Genomic DNA, 24,730 nt, shown 5'->3' with positions numbered 1-24,730 from the left:
AAGGAGACGGACCCAACAATTTCCTTCCAACAGGGAAAGGATTCTTTCCCCTACTCAAACAGCTGAACCGCTCTAAATCCCCGAGGGGCAGAAACCAGGCCTGGGAAGCATCAGCTTGAAAGCAGGGTAGTGGTTGGGGCTGCTGCTGCCACTATATCACTGGAGTGGAGAGAGGGGAGCAGAGAAATGAATGGAGGGATGCTGGAGGTCAGCATTAAAATGCCATGGAGAATGGGCAAATTTGGCTCCAGGGACGCTGGCCCATGACCGTGAAGGGCCTGATTTATAAAGGTACGTAGGTGTCCAGAGATGCAGATAGGAGAACATCACACTAGGTTCCTATATCCACCTTTAGGCACCTAGGTACCTTTAACCATCTACCCCAAAAAGCTGTCAGTGGCCAAGCAGCTGCTAATCCTGAGCTCTGCAGAGCGCATTTAAACAAAGGGTCTCCAAGCACCATCACAAGACACGCGTCATCATCCCCATTGTCCAGGTGCAGCCAATCCTTTGGGAAGTTCCTAGAGAGCGAGAAAGCCATCTTAAGCATATGCCCTATCCTAATACAAACAGCACCTGTCAGTGCAAACAAGAGAATCCACAGCAGAAGAGGGGAAATTACTGAACACGCAGAGTCCTGGATTGGAGTTTAGAGCTGGAAAATGTCCCTGGTTTACCTCCATTAGCAATAATCTACTGCATGCTCCTGGAATCGTCGGAGCTTATTCTTACCAGCCACGTTCCCAGTGCAAGCACTGACACCAATGGAAAGGATCATTTCTGGCAAAGCTGTTTCAGTGGAAGCATCGGGAATGGCTACAGAAAAAACGAACATTCAAAACGTTTGCCTTATAAGGCACATTCCTGAGGCAGCAATGGGATTGTGGGGGGGACACCCAGAAACAGTGAGACAGAAATCACACACCAACCCAGTGAGTTCATTTAAAGCCTCCACAGGGGGATTTAGCCAAGGCTTGAAGCAGTTCTCTGGGACGCTTTGTCACAGGAGTGTAGGTACAAACAAACAGGAGCACAGACAAAGGGAGTCAACACACATTTTATTAGTAAAAAGTTAATCGGCTTAAAGTGTGCGACTAAATAAGCAAAGCTTACATTAAAGTGGCCCGCCAAGAAAGGACTCCATGGAAAGAAAGTTCTAGGAAATACAATATAGTCTCTATGTTCCTTTGTAATCCAGCACTATAAATATTCATGATTCTGGGTTAATGGGGTACCCAGCTCTCTGCCACCACAATGGCTTTTTGTTTATTCTCAGGACCATGAACTTTGGAACCATGAACCTAAATTTCAGGCCTTTGCATTCACGCATGTTAGCAAACCCAGGGAGGGGGTGGAGCGGAGACAAAGCAAGGAACACGTCATGGAACAGTAACAAAGGTCTGCTTGCAGGTTTTTAAAAACAGTAATAAGCGCCTTGGGGTGCACAGAGCTTCCGGCATGTCTGCATCACAACTGCCCAGAGCAGCCTGGGAGAGCGCAACTACCCTCCCCTCTCCTGCACTGCCTCAGAAACCAGGTAGGTTGCAGCCTTTCACTCATTCACTGGGCAGGAAGCAGAAGAGGCTTTAAGTGAGAAGCAGCCACGGGCATTCACGACAGAGCAGAGAATGGGGCATCTCCTTCACAAGCCTCTCCAAAGAGAAGGTCAGAAACAGCTAAGCGGAACCCCTCGGCCTACCACCCAGTCTGCACCACTTGTGCATTGATTAGGCATGGTCTAAGCACAGGTCTAGTGGCAGGAACTCCCCTGAGTTCTGACTCTAGTGCTCACCGCCGTCCTTGCAGAAGTCACATATGTTAAGAGGTGCTGAAACCATGCAGCCAGCCCTGGGTTCAACTGGGTCTTAGGACACACTTCCTCAGCACCGCCCAGTGCCCGCAGGGGATCAAGAGTCTTGCCATGTTTGACATTTTTCTGAAGCCCCCAGCTCCCAGAGTCAGATGATTATGTGAGAATTTCTGCTTTTGTTTTCTTTAGCAGTAGTTTGCTCTCCTCACAGCTGGGGGGAAGAAAAAGCTGAAAAACATGAATCCTAGAGGTTCAGAAATGCAAATAAAAAGAAATCAACACTTTTTTTTTTTTTTTAAATCTTGTGATTTGAGACACTGGGTTTCCATGGGCCTGGTTCATCACTTTCAAACCCTCAGGGCTTGGATCACAAGCACTGAATAAATAAGGCCCAGACCGTATGACGAGACTGATACACATAAGTCAGGTGGTGCAGGATAGCATTTCCTCACTTAGACCCACCATGATAACATGAGTGAAGGTCAATAAAGCACTCAGAAGGCAACAAGCATTGATATTTTCCTGCAACAGCTTCCCTGATTGCTCTGTGCAAAAGAACAGCCTCTTTCCTCCTTCAAATCACCCTTCAAAACTCCCTTCTCGCATCCGGCTATCAGCTCCAGCCCTCCATTATAACAACGTATTCCTTCGGCTTTCTGATTCCTGCCTGCACTCCTGAACTGCCCATCACCATTGCATCTGGGCGCTCAGACAGCCATTTGGCTGGGATGGGAGAGCACAGCTCCTCATTCTGCCCTTCTGGACGGCTCAATCTCCAAGCAAGTTTGTCCCTACATGTCCCTTAGGAAGAAGGAAAGCTCACAACAGCCCCTAGCAATGGTCCAATGCCAGCTTAGCCACACCGCTGGCAGAAGCTCTTTCTAAAAGAACACCCATGGAGTGAGAAAGCTCTGCCCCTGCCCCCACCCCACCCCCAATAAATGACCTCAGCTGGAGCATCTGGGCTGAATGAAGCTGTCGTTTTTGGAGTGCGGACTGAGACGTTTCCCTGAGTTGCCTTCCAGGACACACACATCACAGTGGCATCCATCAGCAGCTCTGTAACTACCGCTGTGCTGAAACATGCACTTCCAGCAGGACCAAAACCCCTTGTACACACACTAATGGCTGAATTTGCTCTCCAAATCCACTGCAATAGCACTGCAGGAGACAGCTACGTTTTCTGTGTACGGTCGGGTTAATTACTAACTTGGCGCAAAGGAGCAATTTGGCCTGAAAGTCTCTCACAAATGAGTCCCCCTTGTGTAAACCAAATCGTAGTCCCCAAGCTCCGACGATGTCTCAAGGACAGGACATTGTAACCCTTAGTCATCAGAACACATCTGCACAAGGAGAAATCAACAGGACAGCCCAGACCAACCAGCCACTTCCATTCTCCTTTGCTGCCTTCTGGCCCCAGTAACCTGCCCGCTCTCCCTCCCTGGCTCCTGCCTACAGCCCTGGAAAGCTCCTAACCCAATAGTGTTCTATGACCACCCCACAACCATAGAAATATGCGGGAGGGATAGCTCAGTGGTTTGAGCATCGGCCTGCTAAACCCAGAGTTGTGAGTTCAATTCTTGAGGGGGCCATTTAGGGAACTGGGGTAAAAATCTGTCTGGGGATTGGTCCTGCTTTGAGCAAGGGGTTGGACTAGATGACCTCCTGAGGTCCCTTCCATCCCTGATAGTCTATGAAATGTAGGGCTGGAAGGGACCTTCAGAGACCACCTAGTCCATCCCCTATGCTGAGTCAGTAGCAAGTAAACCTAGACCATGCAGGTGTTTGTCCATCCTTCTTAAAAACCTTCACCGACAGGGATTCCACAGCCCCCCTTGATTGCCTGTTCTAGTGCTGACCTACTCTTAGGAAGGTAAGTTGTGAATTGAAGGCACAATAGCTATTCTGGTTAATTTCCCAGTCTACAGCTCTCTACCTGGGGAAACAGACATTTGACAATCAGCGGAATCATAGAATATCAGGGTTGGAAGGGACCTCAGGAGGTCATCTAGTCCAACCCCCTGCTCAAAGCAGGACCAATCCCCAGACATATTTTTTCCCCAGATCCTTAAATGGCCCCCTCAAGGATTGAACTCACAACCCTGGGGTTAGCAGGCCAGTGCTCAAACCACTGAGTTATCCCTCCCCCATCTTCAACCTGGCTGGCAAAGGCTGGAAGTTGAAAGAAGACCATCCCTCATTTCATTTTCGTAACAAATGGGGGACAACCCCAAAACTGTGGGATGGGGCTGACTAAAAGAGACATGTGAAAGTCTAGGGAGTGGCTGGGGGTTGGACTCGGGGAACTAATATAGGATAGCTTGTGCGGTGGGGCCGGAGGATGCAAGCAGAGTCCTGCTGATCAGGCGGAAAAGAAGTCAGCCAAGGAGGTGAATGCTTTTCGGAAGAGCTAAGAGTATAAACACAGAAAACGTTCTGCAGCATCAACTGAATTATGTCACCGTACAGAATGGAAAATTGGTGCGCGCTGGTCCCAGTGTTAGAACCTTCAAAGGACAGACAGGACTTTAGGAAATTCTGATGCTTAGTCACCAGGAGCCAGCAATACCCCAGCACATCCTGTAATGTCTCGTTACTTAAATACAGCAACGAAGGGAATATAGTGCACAAAGCAGCAAAAAAACAAACCCCAAAATCAATAGTATCTAACTGAGCGTGATGGGAACTCACTTTCCCCCATTAAAAGAGGTTACTTACTAGGCTACTGAATCTTTCCTAAGTCATATTTAGATGCCCAGAAAAATGGACAGCAAGCAGCAGGTCACAGTGGTGGTGTGGGTGGGAAATGCTAACCGAAGAGTGCATGCTTTCAAATCGGATCAAAGGTTAGACATTACGTGCATTCGGTTCTCACAGTTACGCAACACCGTGTGTGCCCTGTCTGAATGGTCAACTGCAGATCGAAGTGTCATGGAACAAAATCTCCTAACACTAACAATACAGCAATAAAAGGCCTATCTTCAGTTACACAGACCCTCCCCACTAGCCACCCAGTGGTGATCTCACCAGAGATTTGCCTCTGCTCCCCTAGACTGGGTAGGGCTGAGGGCAGAAAAATCACAAACATCATCAACACTGTTTGTATCGTGGTAGTGCCTAAGAGATGCAGTCACAGACCGCTCAGTGCTAGGCACTGTACTGACAGCTCAAAGACAGTCCCTGTCCCTGGAGAAGAGCTCTGCGCTTAGGTAAAGATTATTGCAGCGTTGTCACTAGAACTGATCAGTGGTGGTCAGTCACAACCTATAAAAAATAGTGCTTAGCATTCATTTATGAAACTAAACATTTCTTGTTAAAAATTATTTTCTTCCTGGTGGACCTGACTATAGATATAAAAATTAAAGAGAGATCTTGGCATTTTGCTTTTGTATTGAAATTACACATTGTATTTTTCTTTTTTCAATAAATAAGGAAGTCCTGTTAAAAGCAAAATGTATTCATCTGGCCCACAAAAACTACTTCAATATTAAAAGCTAACTGAATTTTTAAAATCCAATATCAGAGGGGTAGCCGTGTTAGTCTGGTTCTGTAGAAGCAGCAAAGAATCCTGTGGCACCTTATAGACTAACAGACGTTTTGCAGCATGAGCTTTCGTGGGTGAATACCCACTTCTTTGTATTTTTCACCACTGATGCATGTTTGCTTCCTTTGTAGATTTCACTCTGCTTGGACAATGGGATTGTCTTCGCTGCACCATTTAGCTTGAGTTTGTACATTTGAGTTATTGCCCAGCTCACATGAGAGCAGCCACACTGCGAAATAACACCGGAGCTACACAGAGAGATTGGATTAGCAGAGATTGGATTAGCAGCTGAGTTGGAAATCAAGTTGTTGCTCCCACACTGCATTACTTAGCTGGAGTGTCAGCAGTAACACCTCCCGGACAGGCCATCTAGCTCAAGTTTAAAGCACCACTTAACTTGAGCTAGAGATTTGCATGTGTGGACAGGAGTTGGGTGGCAAAACTTGAGGTATACCTCAAGCTAACAATGCAGTGAAGACAAGCCCAGTGAAACTGGTCAGTTTTACTTGGCTCATAAACAAGCCATGTCAGAGTGTGATTTCCCTGCACTAGCACAATGCTGCGGTTTGGGGTTACAAGCTCCAAGGTAACATTTAAATAAAAAGCAGCTTTTTAAAAAAACCCTCTAAATTTGGGGGTTGAACTGCTGCCTGTAAGACACAAAAAAACAAGGGAAGAATTACAACTGATCAGAAAACAGAATTTCCAGCCAGCGGGAAAGGTTGACATATGGAAATTTGGAACGAAAAGTTGAAACGTTCAGGTTTTTTTCGCAGAATGGGAATTCCAACATATTTTGATTCCGAAACTTTGAAACATTCTGATAAGGTACAAACATATAAACCTATTAAAATATTATCCTCCGAGTCAAAATGAAACATTAACATTATCAAAATGAAACATGGCAAAATGATTTGTTTTGACACGTCTGTCAAATTGTACATTTTCTGATGGAAACTGTTCCAAAATTTTTCAACCAGCTCTAATTAAGGCCACGTCAACTCTACGGGGATGATAGGGGCATAGTTAATGGCATAACCACGTAGTATAGACACAGACTACAGTGATGGGAAGGGTATTTCTGTCACTGTACGAACCACCTCCCCGAGCGACAGCAGCTAGGTCAATGATGCTTCCAACGACCTTGCTGTGTCTACTCCCGGGCCTAGGTTGGCATAGCTCCGTCACTAGGGGTGTGGATTTTTCACATCTCTGAGAAACATCAACCTATCCAAGCTTAAGAATTTATTTACCCTAAGCACCACCTTTACTTGAGCACTAGTGGTGGGAATGCTTGCATCCACCCTAATTACATCCCTCAATGAGAATGAGGAGCACTGCTTTACAGTTGCATCTAGCAATCAATACAATAATAGAGCACTGGACTGGTGGATCATAGACTCAAAACTTTAAGGCCAGAAGGGACCATCATGATCATCTAGTCTGACCTCCTGCACATCGAAGGCCACAGAACCTCACCCACCCACTCCTGTCATGGACCCCTAACCTCTGGCTGAGTTACTGAAGTCCTCAAATCATGATTTAAAGACTTCATGTTACAGAGACTCTACTATGTACTCCCAATGGTCTTAGTTGCTTATAACATTGCCAAACGTTAACCATTTGGGCTGAAATTTTCTACTCTGGGTGTCTGACTTTTCGGTTTTCGGTTTTTTTGTTTTGTTTTTTTAACATTTCAGATAAAACACTTCAGTTGTTTCTGAGATTGAGCTTAAAGAAAAACACTTGTCCCACGTTTAAAAAAAATTATTACAGACATTTGGCTGAGAAATCAGTGCCCCCATGGTTTGGAGCAAGGGCTTGGAATTTTGTGGGGGAAATCACCCTGGTGCCAAGGATGTGCCTTTTGCCATCCCTCTGAAAATTTGCCCAAGTTACAAATCTTCAAAAAATTAGTTTGCACACATGGCTGGAGCACCCATGGAAAAAAAATAGTGGATGCTCAGCTCCCACCGGGGCGGCCCCCACCAATCACCTCCTCCCACTCCCCCCCCCAGTGGGCCCCACTGATCAGCTCCTCCTCCTCCCTCCCAGCACCTCACGCTCACCACAGATCAGCTGTTAGCAGCAGGCAGGAGGCACTGGAGGGGAAGGGGCAGAGTGAGGGCGGGAGGCACTGATTGGTGGGGCCCACCAGTGGGTGCTGGGCAGAACAGGGCAGGGCCTTGGGGGAAGGGATGGAGTAGGGATGAGTCAGGGGCAGAGCAGGGCTCGAGCACCCCCAGGGAAATGAGAAAGTCGGCACCTGTGTTTGCACATGCTCAGTAGAGGCTTGTTAGGGTTATTTATCCAAAGATTCTATCTGCCCCAAACATGCTCCAGGAGCCTGGGGCTGATCAGGACTTCCCCTGCAATTGTTACTCCTAGCTGCTGTGGGCTGCTAGTCACCAGAACCAAGAGACAGGAGACTCTCACGGCCTCCCCTGCTGGCACCCAGGCAGTGAGAAGGAAGCTGGCTGACTAATGCAGAAGGGACGAGAACTGGACCTATGAGGAGGGGTACTGGAGGGTAGTAGATGGGAACAAGGAGTCTAGAAGGAAGAAGACTGGCTGTGTAGGGAGACTGAAAGCTAGCGAGGCAAAGGGAAGGAGGAAGACTGGGACTGGCATGAAAAATCTGAGGGTGGAGAATGAGAAAAGAGGGGACAGGGCAGAAAGATCCAGGCCTGGGGGAGAACCAAGGAAGACGATTCCAAGATGTGTGAATTCTGCAAAGGTAATTCTGAATTCTTCCCAGCACTGCATTAAAAAAGAAAAATCAATTGGGAGCTGAGAAATCTGAGCTGGTGGGTCACTGGTACATCCTATTCGATGCAGATTTTGACTGGAATAGGATAAAATAAAACATTCAGCAGTCCTGCTCCTCACTCTCACATTTCTTCTAGAGTTTTCTCGGCAAACAATTCATTTCCCACTTTGTTATATATTCTGAATTCAGTAACTTTGACCATGTGCATTTTCCTGGGGGGCCAAAGTTTATGAGGATTCAAAACAACTTCTGGGGCAGAGTCTTAATGTGACGTTGAGCCGCTGCACATTTGGGAAGCTGCTGCAGACCTCAGTAATAAAAGGCAATTTATATCAGTTAAACAGGAAGAGGCTGTTTTTAGACTATTAAAAAACTCTGGGAGTGTCGAGCCTGCCTATAGTAAACATGCCCAAGTAAAAAACAACAAGTCATCAGGATTTCTAAATCAATAACCAATCAACCTCCCAGTCAGCCACTCCCTGCCAGGGGATCGTTCAGCCTTGCAAATGCTGGAGTGGATTAAAATGCTGAACAAGGTATCCTCTCTTCTGCCAGGGAAACTAAACATTTCTGTAACCTTAACTCAATCGGAGGCTCAGATAGAAAAAATGACAAAAGCCAAAACTCCTGGTCAGTGGGATCAAGCCAATGGCTAACCAGTGTCATGGGGCAGTGAGGGCAGATTTCAGCCCTAGCCAAAGGCAGCTAGGCTGCAGACTGACCCTTGCAACCCTCAGGATCCAGGGCAGGAAGATTATTTGGTGTCTTCAAAGGGAAAGGATATAGGAACCTACTTACCTGCAGGGAAACCCTGTACTAAGCTGTGCAGGAGGACTCCGCATAAGAACTCATACGGCACTCCCAGGAAGAAACCTAACAGACTCTCCAGTGGAGAATGGCATAATGAATCACAGCACCCTCTTCTGGCTAGGTACTCATCTGGGTCCCTGCTTCTCAGGTGGCCAGATCTTCTCCAGCTGGGTTGCGGAAAGGAAAGGGGAGATTAGTAAGGGAGCACATTCATTACAGCTGGTACCCTGCTCCAAACAGCTAAATGAGACACAGCAAATGAAGCCATGGCACGAAGTAAGTCTACAGCTTGGGTAAGTCGGCATTAATGACCCAGGGGGAGGGGGAGGGAAGACACCAGGGCCAGATTGTAGGCCTGGGGGAGAGGGAACATGGACCTGCCACGGAGAAAGGGAGAGAGAGGAGGTGACAAGGAAAGATTTACACACAGGCGGTGGGACAATTGTCCAAACATCGACACTGCCAACTCTGGTGCTATTTGCAGTTTTTCTTAAAGCTCCAGCTGCTGGAGTCAAACGATCCCAGGAGAATCTCTGCTTCCATTAAAAAAAAAAAAAGTTTCCAGACTTCATGGTTAGAGAAAAGGTCAAACCCTGACCTCAGTGCTCCCTAACAGCACAGAAGGCCCAAAGTACAATAGGTAATCCTTTAAAAAAAGAATCCATTTTTAAACCACTCGGGGGGGGGATATTCTGCAAGAGGGGGACAGACTTGTGAATTTGCAACACTGACATCTCCAATGATCTGTGCTGATCCCACATTTAGACATTCAAGGCCAAAGCGAGGTGCTCGATTCGTAAACCCAAATGCAGACTTGGATGCCACCCACACTGACCACATGGCTCTTTGTCTCCCTCTAGTGGTTAGGCCAGGTAGAGACATTTCTGAGTCTGCTACTGCCTGCAAGCTAACAACCTGGATCCCTTAGCTCCAGCAATAGAGGGAGATACTTTTAGATACACACACACTGACCAGTCCATGCAGATTAAGCCTGCATTCTAATTTAAGCATTAAATCTGAGTACTGGGGCTTGCGATGCCCGTAGGAACCCTGTATATAGTGATATTAACCCTGGCCCATTCTTAAACACGTGGCTAGAAGGTTAGTGTGACCTAATTTAATTTCTTTCCTGGTTCCTGGATCCTTGACACAATTTTATTCTTGTTGCACTTATAGATTTTCTTCCAATGAATTTCCTGTTAAATAGCTCCTATTTCACTTATGATGTAGTCAGGAGCCAATCAAGAGGAAAGCCCTCAGTACGGTTAATTAACTCACCTTTTAAAAAAAAAATCATGCTGCAGTTCCTAGGCTCCCAGAACTTACATAGATCATTTCAGCCATCAATGAAATGCAGCCACTTCTGGGAGTAGAACATGGCAGCTATTTAACAGTGTACAGCAGCACCACACAGTAGTTTAGGACAGGAAGTAAAGTCTAAAATAGCCAAATAATGACTTTCAACCTGTGGACTGATGACTCTGGGCATTACCCTGTGTGGTGTGAAGTATCCTCAGCTCCAGATCAGCCCCTCAGGGGCGCATGGCCCAGTGTGTGTCAGATGCTCACCAGCTAAAGATGCCATGGTGGCCACAGGGTGCATCTTACAGAAGCGGGGAGCTCCAGATAGCTTTGAGACATCTGACCTGGCCTCATGACGCAGGTTAGCATCATCTCTGCTTCACAGATAGGGCAGAGGTGGAAAATGAGAGGTCAGCCAGTGAACAAGGAGTAGAAGCCAGGTCTCGGGACTCCCAGTCCTCTGGCCTTCACCAATGAAACAGCCTTGCGTTGTCCCCGCCCCTCCAGACCTTGTCCGCATCAGGGAAGCACACTTTTATGGCAAGGGGAGACCCTGAGACGCATACAGGCTGCAGAGCCCAGCACTGATGCAGATATTGCTGCAAGCGAGGCAGAAAAAGCTACAGTGTTGGGGTGGGAAGCTCTCAAGTTGCTAAATGCAACAGACTAACCCCTCCCCTGCTGTTTCCCCTAGCAGGTTGCAGGAGGGCCTGGTTGGCTGTCTCCCCAGGGTGGTCTGGGAATGAACTGACTGTTCATTGACCTGCAGCTAAGAGATGGTCATGGTGAATGAGGACAGGTGGGGAAAGGCTGCTGGAGACAGTGTATACACACACAGTAGTGATCTCGTGGCTTGCAGTTGGAGATGCAACGCAGCAGAGCTGGAGTCATGGAAAGGGTTTTAAGGCCGTTTTCTCTGTAAGCTCTATTGGACACTCCCCATCTAATGTCTATGGTTTAAAAAATATTCCTAACCCACCTACTTCTTGCTTGAAATTTAGCATTTGGGATCTTGTGGCATGGAGAACTTTTGGGGGCAGGCTTAAAAGGAATTGAGCAAAGATCTCTAGAGATACGTGCGTGAAATTTTTCATTTTTTGGAGAGTCTTCTAACTTCTCTGGGAACAGCGTGTCAAAACCGGCTCAGTCTAAGAGCACCTACCTGTAGCATGGTTGATGCATTTGTCCTATAGAAGACTTAGGCCTGGTCTACACTAGGTGATTAAACCGGTTTTAGGAGCGTAAAACCGATTTAACGCCACACCCGTCCACACTAGGAGGCACCTTATATCGATTTTAATGGCTCTTTAAATCGGTTTCTGTACTCCTCCCCGACGAGAGGAGTAGCGCTAATATCGGGATTAACATATCGGAATAGGGTTAGTGTGGCCGCAAATCGACGGTATTGGCCTCCGGGCGGTATCCCACAGTGCACCACTGACCGCTCTGGACAGCATTCTGAACTCGGATGCACTGGCCAGGTAGACAGGAAAAGCCCCGCGAACTTTTGAAATTCATTTCCTGCTTCCCCAGCGTGCAGAGCTCATCAGCACAGGTGACCACGCACAGCTCATCTGCACAGGTAACAATGCAGTCTCCTGAGAATCGAAAAAGAGCCCCAGCATGGACTGCACGGGAGGTACTGGATCTGATCGCTATATGGGGAGAGGATTCAGTGCTAACAGAACTGCGTTCCAAAAGACGAAATGAAAAAGTATTTGAAAGAATTTCTAAGGCTATGACGGATAAAGGCCACAGCAGGGACTCAGTGCGTGCAGTGCAGAGTGAAAGTTAAGGAGCTCAGACAAGCCTACCAGAAAACCAAAGAAGCAAACGGAAGGTCCGGGGCAGGTCGAAAAACATGCCGCTTCTATGCTGAGCTGCATGCAATTTTAGGGGGCTGCGCCACAAGTACCCCACCCCTGACCGTGGATTCCGAGGTGGGGGTTGTAATCTCTGCCATGGCTGAGGATTATGCAGACGGGGAAGATGAAGATGAAGAAGAGGAGGACGACCTAGCAGAGAGCACACAGCACTCCGTGAGCCCCAGCAGCCAGGAGCTTTTTATCACCCTGACGGAATTACCCTCCTCCCAGCCCTCCCAAGCAACTATCCCAGACAATGACGCCATGGAAGGGACCTCTGGTGAGTGTACCTTTGCAAATAGCAAACATTTTTTTTTAAGCAAGCGTTTTTTAATGATTGATTTGCCCTGAGGACTTGGGATGCATTCGCAGACAGTATAGTTACTTAGAAAAGTTTGTTAACATGTCTGGGGATTGAGAGGAAATCCTCCAGGGACATCTCGATGAAGCGCTCCTGTAGGTACTCCAGAAGCCTTTGCAGAAGGTTTCTGGGCAAGGCAGCCTTGTTCCGCCCACCATGGTAGGACACTTTACCACGCCATGCATGTAGCAAGTAATCAAGTATCATTGCATGGCAAAGCATAGCAGCGTATGGTCCCGGTGATTGCTGGCATTCAAGAAGCATCCGTTCTTTATCTTGCTGTGTTATCCTCAGCAAAGTGATATCGTTCAGGATAACCTGGTTAAAAATCAGGAATTTAAGTAAGAGGGATGGCCATTTTCCTACTGGGTTCGTGGACTGCAGCAGCTTAAAAAAAAATCCTTTCCTGCACGTAGCCAAGCGGGGGGAGGGGAGGAGTGAAATGCCGATTATCTTTTTTGTGTTTGGTCAGCGGGGCTTCCCCAAGCTACCAGCCATGCAGGGGGGGGGGGGGGGTGTGGGAAGGGTGTTGATTAGCAGGGAGCTAGCATGGTATTAGCCATGCGTTGGGGGGAGGGGTAAATCACTACAGACGCCGAAAGACAGTGGCTTACCATGGCCGCATGCAAGCTGAATTCTGATGCCCGGACCTGTGTCTGTGAGATCTGTAACTCCAGAGCTGCAGGCACTCAGTATTAAGATGAAAAATGCGACCTTGTAGGGAAATCACATGTGCTATGTAAGGTGAATAGTGCTGTTCACTGTGAAAGAGTATAACCATTGTTCTGTAAAATGTATCTTTTTAAATATTTCTCTCCCTCATGCAGCTGCAAATTTTTCAAGCGTCCCTCCTCCATCCCAAAGGCTAGCACAGATAAGGCGGAGGAAAAAGAAGACGCGAGATGAAATGTTCTCGGATATTATGGAAGTTACACGCAATGAAAGAGCTCATCTGAATGAGTGGAAGGACGTGGTATCAAATTACAGGAAAGATGCCAGTGAACGTGAGGACAGGAGGGACACCCGAGATGAGAGGTGGCGGCAGGAAGATCAGCGGTGGTGGGATGCAACTCTGGGGCTGCTGCGTGATCAAACTGACATGCTCCAGCGTCTGGTGGAGCTTCAGGAACGGCAGCAGGATCACAGAGTGCCGCTGCAGCCCCTGTATAACCACCCTCAACCCTCACCATGTTCCACATCCTCTTCATCCAGACGTGTAAGAACGCGTGGGGGGAGGCTCCGTGCACCCGCGCACTCCAGCCCTGTGGACAGCCCAACCAGAAGGCTGTCGTTTATGTGAAATTTTTTTAATGGCCTTCTCCATCCCTCCTATCCTCCTCCCAAACCACACCCTTACTTCTCTCCCTCTTTTTATAATGAATTAATAAAGAATTCATGATTTTTAAACAAGAGTGACTTTATTTGCATAAGTAAGCTGTACTCGAAGGGGGAGTGTGAGTTGCTAACAGGGAATGAGTCAATCAAGGGGGGGGGTGTTCATCAACAAACACAGCAGTCACACTGTACCCTGGCCATTGATGAAGCTCGTTTTCAAAGCTTCTCTGATGCGCACCGCTTCCTGGTGTGCTCTTCTAATCTCCCTGGTGTCTGGCTGCGCGTAATCAGCGGCCAGGTGATTTGCCTCAGCCTCCCACCCCGCCATAAAGGTCTCCCCCTTACTCTCACAGAGATTGTGGAGAATACAGCAAGCAGCAATAACAATGGGGACATTGGTTTGGCTGAGGTCTGAGCGAGTCAGTAATGTCCGCCAGCGCGCCTTTAAACGGCCAAATGCACATTCCACCACCATTCTGCACTTGCTCAGCCTGTAATTGAACAGATCCTGACCACTGTCCAGGCTGCCTGTGTATGGCTTCATGAGCCATGGCATCAAGGGGTAGGCTGGGTCCTCCAGGATAACGACAGGCATTTCAACATCCCCAACTGTTATTTTCTGGTCTCGGAAGTAATTCCCTTGCTGCAGCCGTTTAAACAGAGTAGTGCTTCTGAATACGCGAGCGTCATGAACCCTCCCTGGCCATCCCACGTGGATGTTTGTGAAACGTCCCTTGTGATCCACCAGTGCTTGCAGCACCATTGAAAAGTACCCCTTCCGGTTTACGTACTGGGTGCCCTGGCGCTCCGGTGCCAAGATAGGGATATGGGTTCCATCTATCGCCCCCCCACAGTTAGGGAATCCCAGTGCAGCAAAGCCATCCACTATGGCCTGCACGTTTCCCAGAGTCACAACCTTTTGTAGCAGCAGCTTAGTGATTGCTTTGGCTACTTGCATCACAGCAGCCCCCACAGTAGATTTTCCAACTCCAAATTGATTCCCGACTGACCGGTAGCTGTCTGGCGTTGCAAGCTTCCACAGGGCTATCGCCACTCGCTTCTCAACTGTGAGGGCTGCTCTCATCTTGGTATTATGGCGTTTCAGGGCAGGGGCAAGCAAGTCACAAAGTTCCATGAAAGTGCCCTTACGCATGCGAAAGTTTCGCAGCCACTGGGAATCATCCCACACCTGCAACACAATGCGGTCCCACCAGTCAGTGCTTGTTTCCCGGGCCCAAAATCGGCGTTCAATGGATAGAATCTGCCCCATTACCATCAGGATCTCCAAAGCGCAGGGGCCCGCGGTTTGAGAGAATTCTGTGTCTATGTCCTCATCACTGTCATCGCCGCGCTGCCGTATCCACCTCCTCCTCGCCTCGGTTTGAAGGTCCTGGTTAAACATATACTGCACGAGAGTGCACGAGGTGTTTAAAACATCCACGATTGCGGTATTGAGCTGAGCAGGGTCCATGCTTGCTGTGCTATGGCGTCTGCACAGTTCACCAAGCAAAAAAGGCGCGAAACGGTTGTCTGCTGCTTTCAGGGAGGGAGGGGTGAGGCTGTACCCAGAACCACCCGCGACAATGATTTTTGCCCCATCAGGCACTGGGATCTCAACCCGGAAATTCCAAGGGGCGGGGGAGGCTGCAGGAACTATGGGATAGCTACGGGATAGCTACCCACAGTGCAACGCTCCAGAAATCGACGCTAGCCTCGGACCGTGGACGCACACCACCGATTTAATGTGTTTAGTGTGGCCACGCGCAATCGATTTTATACAATCTGTTTTGCTAAACCGGTTTTATGTAAATTCGGAATAATCCCGTAGTGTAGACGTACCCTTCGTACACTGGACTGTATCTGGACTTCAGAGTTTGGTGTGTGTGTTTGGGGCGGGAGAGGAATGAGGTACAGGTGGATTTAGGGCATAAGACTTATTAAAAGAGGCTGGCTGGTTAATTTTGGAGTTATTTGCCATGAATCTTTAAACCTTTTGCAAGCTCACTGAGGTCTCTGTGGAGGTTATAAACTTCTTGAGATTTGGTTGAGTGTATAAACCTCATACGCGTGCAGCCTGGTAACTAACCCCAGTAGCTCTGGTTGATTGCTAATTCCACAGGGTTCTTACTGTGACAAATCCTTCAGTCAAATCGACCTGCATGAAGAAATTTAGAACCCACGCAACGTTTCTGCAAATCTTCTAATTTCCACAAATTAAACAAGGTGCTTCCCAGTCCCACAGGTCAAAATCCCACTGTTAAGACTGCAGTGAGTGGAACAGGCTGGGTGGGGCTGTGACACAGGCTAGCTTCTGACCATGTTGTACATTCCTTGCCAGGGCCCCAGACTTCCTATGCTATGTTTTCTGCACTCAGGCCCTGGGCTGTGACTTGGAGTTACCCAGACATCCCACCCCTTTATTTCATTTCATTTCATTACTGCTTCCAGGGCGTTAGCAAGTCGCTGTGGAGGGGGCGCTATTCTGCACATGACTGTCTGAGGGCTGTAGCTTGCATGGGCGCCAACTTATATGGGCTCCTGGGGCTTTAGCCCCAGGAATATTCACAGTCAGGGGCTCTGCTCCAACAATATTTGGAGCTAGGTTTCTCCCCTGCTCTGGGCTGCCGGCAGCCGCTGGGAGCCCAGAGCCTTTTAAATCCCAGCCGCAGCTGAGATTTAAAGGGCTCTGGGCTCCCCGCGGTTGCAGGCAGCCCAGAGCCCTCTGATTCCCGGCCGCGGCTGGGATTTAAAAGGCTCTGGGCTCCCCGCCGCAGCGGGCAGCCCAGAGCCCTCTGATTCCTGGCCGCGGCTGGGATTTAAAGGGCTCTGGGCTCCCCGCGGTTGCAGGCAGCCCAGAGCCCTCTGATTCCCGGCCGCGGCTGGGATTTAAAAGGCTCTGGGCTCCCCGCCGCAGCGGGCAGCCCAGAGCCCTCTGATTCCTGGCCGCGGCTGGGATTTAAAGGGCTCTGGGCTCCCCGCGGTTGCAGGCAGCCCAGAGCCCTCTGATTCCCGGCCGCGGCTGGGATTTAAAAGGCTCTGGGCTCCCCGCCGCAGCGGGCAGCCCAGAGCCCTCTGATTCCCGGCCGCGGCTGGGATTTAAAGGGCTCTGGGCTCCCCGCCGCAGCGGGCAGCCCAGAGCCCTCTGATTCCCGGCCGCGGCTGGGATTTAAAAGGCTCTGGGCTCCCCGCCGCAGCGGGGAGCCCAGAGCCCTCTGATTCCTGGCCGCGGCTGGGATTTAAAGGGCTCTGGGCTCCCCGCGGTTGCAGGCAGCCCAGAGCCCTCTGATTCCCGGCCGCGGCTGGGATTTAAAAGGCTCTGGGCTCCCCGCCGCAGCGGGCAGCCCAGAGCCCTCTGATTCCCGGCCGCGGCTGGGATTTAAAGGGCTCTGGGCTCCCCGCCGCAGCGGGCAGCCCAGAGCCCTCTGATTCTCGGCCGCGGCTGGGATTTAAAGGGCTCTGGGCTCCCCGCCGCAGCGGGCAGCCCAGAGCCATCTGACTCCCGGCCGCGGCTGGGATTTAAAAGGCTCTGGGCTCCCCGCGGTTTCAGGCAGCCCAGAGCCCTTTGAATCCCAGCCCCTGGCCACTGATTGCCCCCTCCCCAGACCCCTGCCCCAACTGCCCCCCAGGACCCCCACCCCCTATCTAAGCACCACTGGTCCTTGTCCCCCGATTACCCCCTCCTGAGACCCCTGCCCCTAACTGCCCTTTGGGACCTCAGCCCCTATCTAAGCCTCCCTTCTCCTTGTCCCCAACTGCCCCCTCCTGAGACCCCACCCAACTTCCCCCCAGGACCCTCCTATCTGTCCCCTGATAAACCTCCTGGACTCCCATGCCTATCCAATTGCTGCCTATCCCCTGACTGCCCCTCCAAACCTCTGCCCCATCCAACCCCCCCTGCTCCTTGTCCTTTGACTGCCTCCCGGAATCCCCTACCTCTTCTCCAACCCCCAAACCGCTTACTGTGCCACTCAGACCGGCGTGTCTGGCTCCGTGCAGCTCCAGACAGTTGCTGCCATGCTCCCCCATGGAGCCCACAGCCCTCTCCCACCCCCAGCACCTGCCTTCCAGATTTGAACACCTCAAAATTCAGGAGTGCTCAAGCTCGGTTTGGGCAGCTTTTACTTCATTTCTCCCAAATCAGTTTCCCCTGCAAGGTGCCAACTGAAGGTGTTGGAGAACAGAGAGATCGGGTGGCCTCCTAATGCCTGGAAAAGAGACAAAGGCCGGAGGAGGGAGTGTCAATGCCTGTGCGGACTTCTGGGAAGTGCACGGTGTGGAAGGGGATGCTGTGATGCTTTGGAACAACTCCATACAAAGCCAGTCAGGACTCTGGGGGAGCCTCCTCTCTTGGAGCATACTGTCTCCAGGGCAAGAAGCTTACACCTTCCTGGGTCTGACCTCGGAGCATTCAGCATGCCCTTCCACATCATGCACTTTCCACAGCGAGTCTGCCCAGGCTGGTCCTGGGGCAACCAGAGGTGCCTGCACCCCAACTCCGCAGTCAGATGTGACTCTCAGCCAGACAGTAAAACAGAAGGTTTATTAGATGACGGGAACACAGTTTAAACAGAGCTTGTTGGTACAGAAGACAGAACCCCTCTGTCAGGTCCATCTTGGGGGGGTGGGGAGCCCAGAACCAAGTTCTGGGTCTCTCCCCATTTCCCCAGCCAGCTCCAAACTGACACTCCCTCCTCTGGCCTCTGTCTCTCTTCCGGACAGGGAGGCCACCTGATCTCTTTGTCCCCAACACCTTCATTTGGCATCTTGCAGGGGAAACTGAGGCACCCACACAGTATTCAGAGAAAATATTAAGAACATTCCCACTTCATCACAACAGGTGCAACAAAATATAATACTGTATATTGAAGTAGGCAAGTACTGCTTCTGACTTTCCACTTTTAATTGACCCTTGTAATCTTGTGGCACTGACGCGTTGTAGCTTCATTTTATATCGGCTTACAGGGTGGGAGCGGGGGGGCACCACCATTTTGGGCCCCACCAAAAATTATACAAACCTGCCGCCTATGGTAGCTTGGTCCAATCAAAACCCATTTCCTCTGGAACAAACAGCACAGCTCCTCCATGGAGGCAGAGCCAGGAGCCAGACAACAGAATCAAACAAAGGGAAACTCAGGCAAAACATTGGGAAGTTTCCCTCAGGGCGAAATCAATTAAGATGTGGCACCATTTCTATGGGGAAAGGGTTTAACCTCATTACTTGGGGCATTTAAAATGGGACAGAACAATGCACTGAAGAAGAGACTGGAGGGAGCAATCCTGCTTGGGCCCCACTCAGCTCATGACTCCATGGGCATCCCTGGGCACCCACTATTCCGTGCCAGGCAACAAGCAGGCTACTTCTCCCCCCTTCCAGAGAATGTTTCTAGGCTGCCTGGCTGTAGGAACAACCTTGAGAATGTGAGCCGAGAGGAGCCATTGCAGCAATGCCTGCCTGAGTCTCCAGGGAGCCTGAAACAAACAGAGGTGTGAACTCTTCCCCTCACCTCAGTTCAGGTCCTATGGCCTCAGAAGCAGACATTTCCCCAAAATGCGACAGAACGCAGCCTTTTGCTGCAGCACTGGCTACTGTCTTGTCTCCTTGCCCTGCTGGGACTTGCCTGCCGCAGCCTTGCACTCTCCATCTTTCCCCCCACAAGGGGGGGGAGGGTCAGTGGGTCCCAGCGCTAGCTCCCTGATCTGCTCCAGGCAGCTGCGAGCGAGAGCTGGAGTCTAGCTTACCCCTGGCAGGAGCCAGAAGCACAGGCTGGCGAGCTGGGCTGCCTGGAGGAGTGCTGAAGCAAGCAAGGAGCTCTGGACTGCCCTGGCACATAGTGGGGGAGAGGGGAGCAGGGGAGGGTTTGGAACTGGGCCATTTCAACAATGCGAGAGCCAAGCCCAACAGTAAGTATTTTCTACTATGAGCCAGGGAGCCCTGTGATTGGGGGTGGAGGGCGGGAGGGCAGGAGGAGGCAAGCTAACATTTACACAGAGTTTAGTCTCATTGCTCCATGGAGAACAGGGCCCTGCAGACATGTATGCGCCAGCTCCAAAATTCCAGAAGGCTCACGATTTCCTGCACTGCAGATTCATCCACTCCTGCACTGCACTGCTCCAGCACAGCTCTCCTCCTCCCTCATTGGATCCTGGCCTATACCACCACCATGTATTCCATCTATCCCCTTAGCCCCACCTATGCAACTGCCGTCCCAACTCTCTCTCCTCCAACTCCCACCCACTCCATGCCACAAACCCTGCCCTCCCCAAGTTTCCAGTGACATCTTCCTGGCACAGCAGCATTCCCATTTTACAGACCAGGGAGATGAGGGGCAGAGAGGCTTAGGGACCCACTCAAGGTCACTCAGCATCAGAACCTAGGAGTTCTGGCACCCAAGTCCATGCTGTAATGACATGATACCCCACCACGTCGCTATTACTAACAAAGTGAAAGCAAGCGCTACAATTCCATCTGACAACAGAGTCCCAAAGAAAGGAAATCAATTACTACTTGCAGGGCAACAATTCAGCTCATATCTATGCCCCTAGCCCAGGGGTTCTCAAACTGGGGGTCAGGAGGTTATTACATGGGGGGTTGCAAGCTGTCAGCCTCCACCCCAAACCCTGCTTGCCTCCAGCATTTATAATGGTGTTAAATATATTTAAAAGTGTGTTTAATTTATTAGGGGGGGAGTCGCACTCAGAGACTTGCTGTGTGAAAGGGGTTCCCAGTTCAAAAGTTTGAGACCCACTGCCCTAGCCTGTTCGCTTTCAGCGTTGGTCAGCTCATGCATACAGCACGCCCCCTCCCCTACACTAGATACACATAGATAAGAGCTCAGAGTATGCACAGGCAACTGGACTTCTGAAGACCCTGTTTGATCACATAACATTGGGCAGGCGCAATTTCCTCATTCAACATTGGGAGTGAGGCAAAGGTACAGCACTCCTCATTCAGCCAGCAATCTGTTGACGCTTACACCTGCCTCCAGTTCCAAGGCAGGGAATGAGACACACCTGCTACAGCTGGAGGGGAATGAGACGAACGTGGTACGCCTGTGGGGCAAAGTGCATCTGCCACCAGCCGGGGAGATAAGCTGTCACCTGGGGGCAGGCAGCAAAAAGGGTGTGAGAAACATCGCTGTACCTGCCATCAGTTAAAGGAGTGGGAGGAAGTGGGACATGAGATAGATCCGTATGGGCAGAGGGGCACAATGCATCGGCTACGTGGCCCTGAGTGACAAGGATGCAGATGCAAAGGTAACACACTGGGGCTAGATGAGTCAATGCTTCTCCCCACCTGCAGTTTCCCTGTTGGTAGGAACAGTCTCCCAGGCCCCCTGCTGGAAGGAAAGATACATGTTTACCACACCAGGTACTGTGCCATTAGAAGAATTCCCACCCTTTCCCTAATAGCTTCTCTCCTACCCTCAGAGCTGCCCCCCACCCTCCCAATGTATTTGTCTACAGAGAAGCATACATGGCATTCAGCTGGGTATAAGCCCACAGCCTTGACTGGTTTAATTCAATAGCATTTCTACTATAGCACTCTTATCTACAGGTGGGTAAGCCTGATTCATGGTATTTCTATCTTGCATGGGCACAACGCTCCAGGAAAAGAACACTCAATGCCAACAGTCTGGAGCCTGGGCATCTATATTTAGGCACCACCTGAAAGTGGCCCAATTTTCTGAAATGCTGAGCACCTGCACCTCCTGCTGAAGGTGAGGTGACTCCCATGGTTTGAAACCTCTGTTTCCAGAGAGGAATTGTTAACCTTGACAAAATATTTTGCACTCTCTCAAATCACTTTACAGATAGTTAGGCATCTGGTAGGTAAGTACTGCCGCCAATTTATAGATGGAGAAATGGACATGTCTTGACAATACTCCTCAGTAAAACTAAAAAGAACCACACTGGAGCCTGCACACAGGGAAAGGATCGCCCACAAACCATGGCTATTGGAGAGGTGTCACAAGCCTTACCCCCACCCGCCGTTCACACAGAAGCCTGGAGTCAGTGGGGTAGATAATGAACTGTCCGATCCCAAAGACTAGTGCATGGAATATTGGGTGGAAGAGGGGATCTTTATTTCACAAAACACAGAAGCATATTAAAAAGCAGACACACGAAGACTTCCAAACCCCAATTCTGAAGTTTACATGGGGCAGCCGGGCCAACGTGCACTGAAATGATTTTGGCGTCGCCTTGACATTGCTACTTGTCTCTGCGGGAGGTGTGAAATCAGGTCAGGCGAGTATATTTATACACACGTTCTGTTGTTAGAAACAGACAGAAGTAAGCTCAGAAAACATTTCTTCATTACCATTGGATTCCAGAATGGAATTTCAGACCCAAGAAAGCCCATAATTAATTTAAATTCCATCGCTAAGGCACTTCAGTCAGATCAAATCTTTAACTGCCTGGCCTACCGATCGGAAGAGAATACCACACTTGGCAAAATATATATCTTTTAAAAGGAATCGGCCCCAACCTGATTTTCCTATTGTGATCACAATTACAAATGAGGCAGGCGAGTTACTCATAAAACCCATCAGCAGAGTTCTTGCAATCGGTGTATGTAACAAATGCACATAAGAGCTGCACAACTTCCCAGCAGCGTCCAGATGCTTCAGTGCATCCAGGATACTTGCAGATGCAAACCCAAGTGAGCCGCCTACAGAACGCCAAGCCGTAGATGTTCAAAATGCCCCTGGGTCCTGTCCCCCTCCATCACTTGCCGGCTTACTGGACTCGCCCCTGTCTCCTTTAATTAACGGGGGGGGGGGTGTGAAGGAGTGTGCAGCCCAGGATGGGGGGAGGCGAACACGGGCTCTTCAGGATTTAGGACCTGCAGTAAGCTTCATTCCTGGCTGGTTGCTTCTATTCCCCCCCGGACACTCAGCTACAAGATAAACGAGGGACTTTTCATCTACATTGGGGTAATCTCGGAGCCGGGAGATGCTGCTTCAATCCGGAAGCAAGATCCCCGCTTTATTCCCCACCAGCCCTGCCTGGGTCGGTCCCAGTCCCTGCTGTCACCTTCCCCAGCTCAGCCTGGGGCGATGCACTGCCCAGAGCCTGGACACGCTTCTCAACCCCCCGCTACACTAACGCGTTCTGCTCGGGAGCGCAGCCGGAGTTTGGCTCCTTCGCAGCCTCCAGCGCTGTGCAGCTGTTTGCCGCACCTGGAACGGGACAAGCCCCCCGGGGCAGCTGCTAGCTCCAGCCCGGGCCAGGACACGGGCGCAGGAAGCGCTGGGCAGTGAAGTTCTTGCAGCAGCAGGGGGAGGCGGATCTGCCCAGCCAGGCGCCAGTTGCCGGCAAACTTGGCCCGGGAGTCCCCCCACTCACACCTACCGGCTTTGCAGGGGTCGCGGTACCCCGGCTGCTGCTCCAGGCTCTCCTCCTCCTCCAGCCCCCAGGAGCCGCGGGCAGCCGGCACCCGCAGGAGTAGCAGCAGCAGGGTCCCGAGAGGGGCAGCCCAGCCCATAGCGGCTGCAGAGCGGAGCCCGGGGCGGCTGCACGGAGCTCCCCGCGCCGGCTGCCTCTGCCGGGGGCGATGCTGCTGCGCTTGCAGCTGGAGCAGGGCAGGAGCCGTGCCGGGCTCCCGCCCCCGCCGCGGTCTGGCTGGGCTCGGCCCCCGTCACTCAGGGCACGAGGAAGCCAATCCGCAAGCACCCGCGCCCCGGCTCCTCCCTCCAGGGGAAGCCCTTCGAGGCGGGGGGGGGGGGGGGGGGCTCAAGGTTTCTTCGGCTCCTCGGAGCTGCTGCCGCGAAGCAGGAAAGAGCCAAAGAGCCGGGCCCAGGAGCGCGCCGGGGCTCCCGCAGCCTCACCTACGCGGCTGGCCTGGGAGCCCAGACCTGCCCGCAGCGCTATGGGAGATCCCTGGCTTCCCCATCGCCCCGAGCAGACCTAGCCTGCAGCCCTGCAGCCGCTACCCTGTTCTCCCAGCCCTGCCTACCAAATACCCTGAGAGAAGCTGCTTCCATACAGAAACACCTCCCCGCCTCTGACCGCTGTCACCTACTACCCCATCCTGGAACTCGTACAGGGTACCAAACAGCTACAACCCACACTGGATGGGGATTTCCCCCCCCCCCAACATTTTTCTTGAGCCCCCTCTTCTGGCCTTCAAACAACCACCCTAGTTTTTCCAAGATCATTTGCAGAAGCAAGCTCCCTGCAGATCAGGACACGCCCCCCCCCCAACACACACCAACCCCCACAACACACCCTCAAGATCCCTGGTCCCTTCACATGCTTATCACAACATGTGGTGTACTTCAACCTGTGCACTAGATGCCCCAACAGCAGCTAGGGTGAAACCAGACAATCACTACACTCCAATGAACTCTCACAGGAAAAAAATAAGACAAAAACACCACATCACCTGTAGGTGAGCCCTTCTCACAAAGAAGTGATCACTGTATATCTGACCTCTCAGTCCTCATCCTCAATGGGAACCTGCACAACACTTTCCAAAGGCAAGTTTGGGAGCTTCAATTCATAACCTTGCTAGATACTAAAAACCATGGACTCAACAGATACACTAGATTTATGGCTTATTACAACAAGCCATAACTCACTAACGACCTCTGCCCCCAACTCACTATGACTGGAGCGGTCTTAATGGTCCACTTCACCTCCAATGGTCCATTGAATGATGTGTTAACTACTACGTCTAAGGAATCATTGCCACCTTGTGTTTAGCTGTGACACTCTGAGTACCTTCCCCAGACCTGAAGAAGAACTGTGTGAGAGCTCAAAAGCTTCTCTTACCAATAGAAGTTGGTCCAATAAAAGATATTACCTCACCCCCTTGTCTCCTACCACTTACAGAGAGGGAAACTGAGGTTAGGGGTCATGGCCTAGGTCACACAGCAAGCAAAGGACAACACTCCAGTCTTCCCAGTGCCTAGTTCTCTGCACCAGCCCC

The 24,730-nt window shown here is 50.7% G+C and overlaps 1 protein-coding gene across 1 annotated transcript in view; it reads right to left on the bottom strand.

The window, feature by feature from the left end:
- Positions 1-23,335, bottom strand: part of TLL2 (tolloid like 2) — a 201,239-nt gene extending 177,904 nt beyond the window's left edge. The window contains exon 1 of the mRNA XM_045025295.1: positions 23,152-23,335. Coding sequence (XP_044881230.1) covers positions 23,152-23,284 — 133 coding nt within the window. The 5' untranslated portion in view covers positions 23,285-23,335. The remainder of the gene's footprint in view (positions 1-23,151) is intronic.
- Positions 23,336-24,730: the final 1,395 nt, after the last annotated feature.

Source organism: Mauremys mutica, chromosome 7 (genome assembly GCF_020497125.1).
Source record: "Mauremys mutica isolate MM-2020 ecotype Southern chromosome 7, ASM2049712v1, whole genome shotgun sequence".
NCBI classification, from domain to species: Eukaryota; Metazoa; Chordata; order Testudines; family Geoemydidae; genus Mauremys; species Mauremys mutica.
The sequence above is the reverse complement of the archived record's forward strand: the minus strand, read 5'-3'. Positions and strand labels throughout refer to the sequence as shown.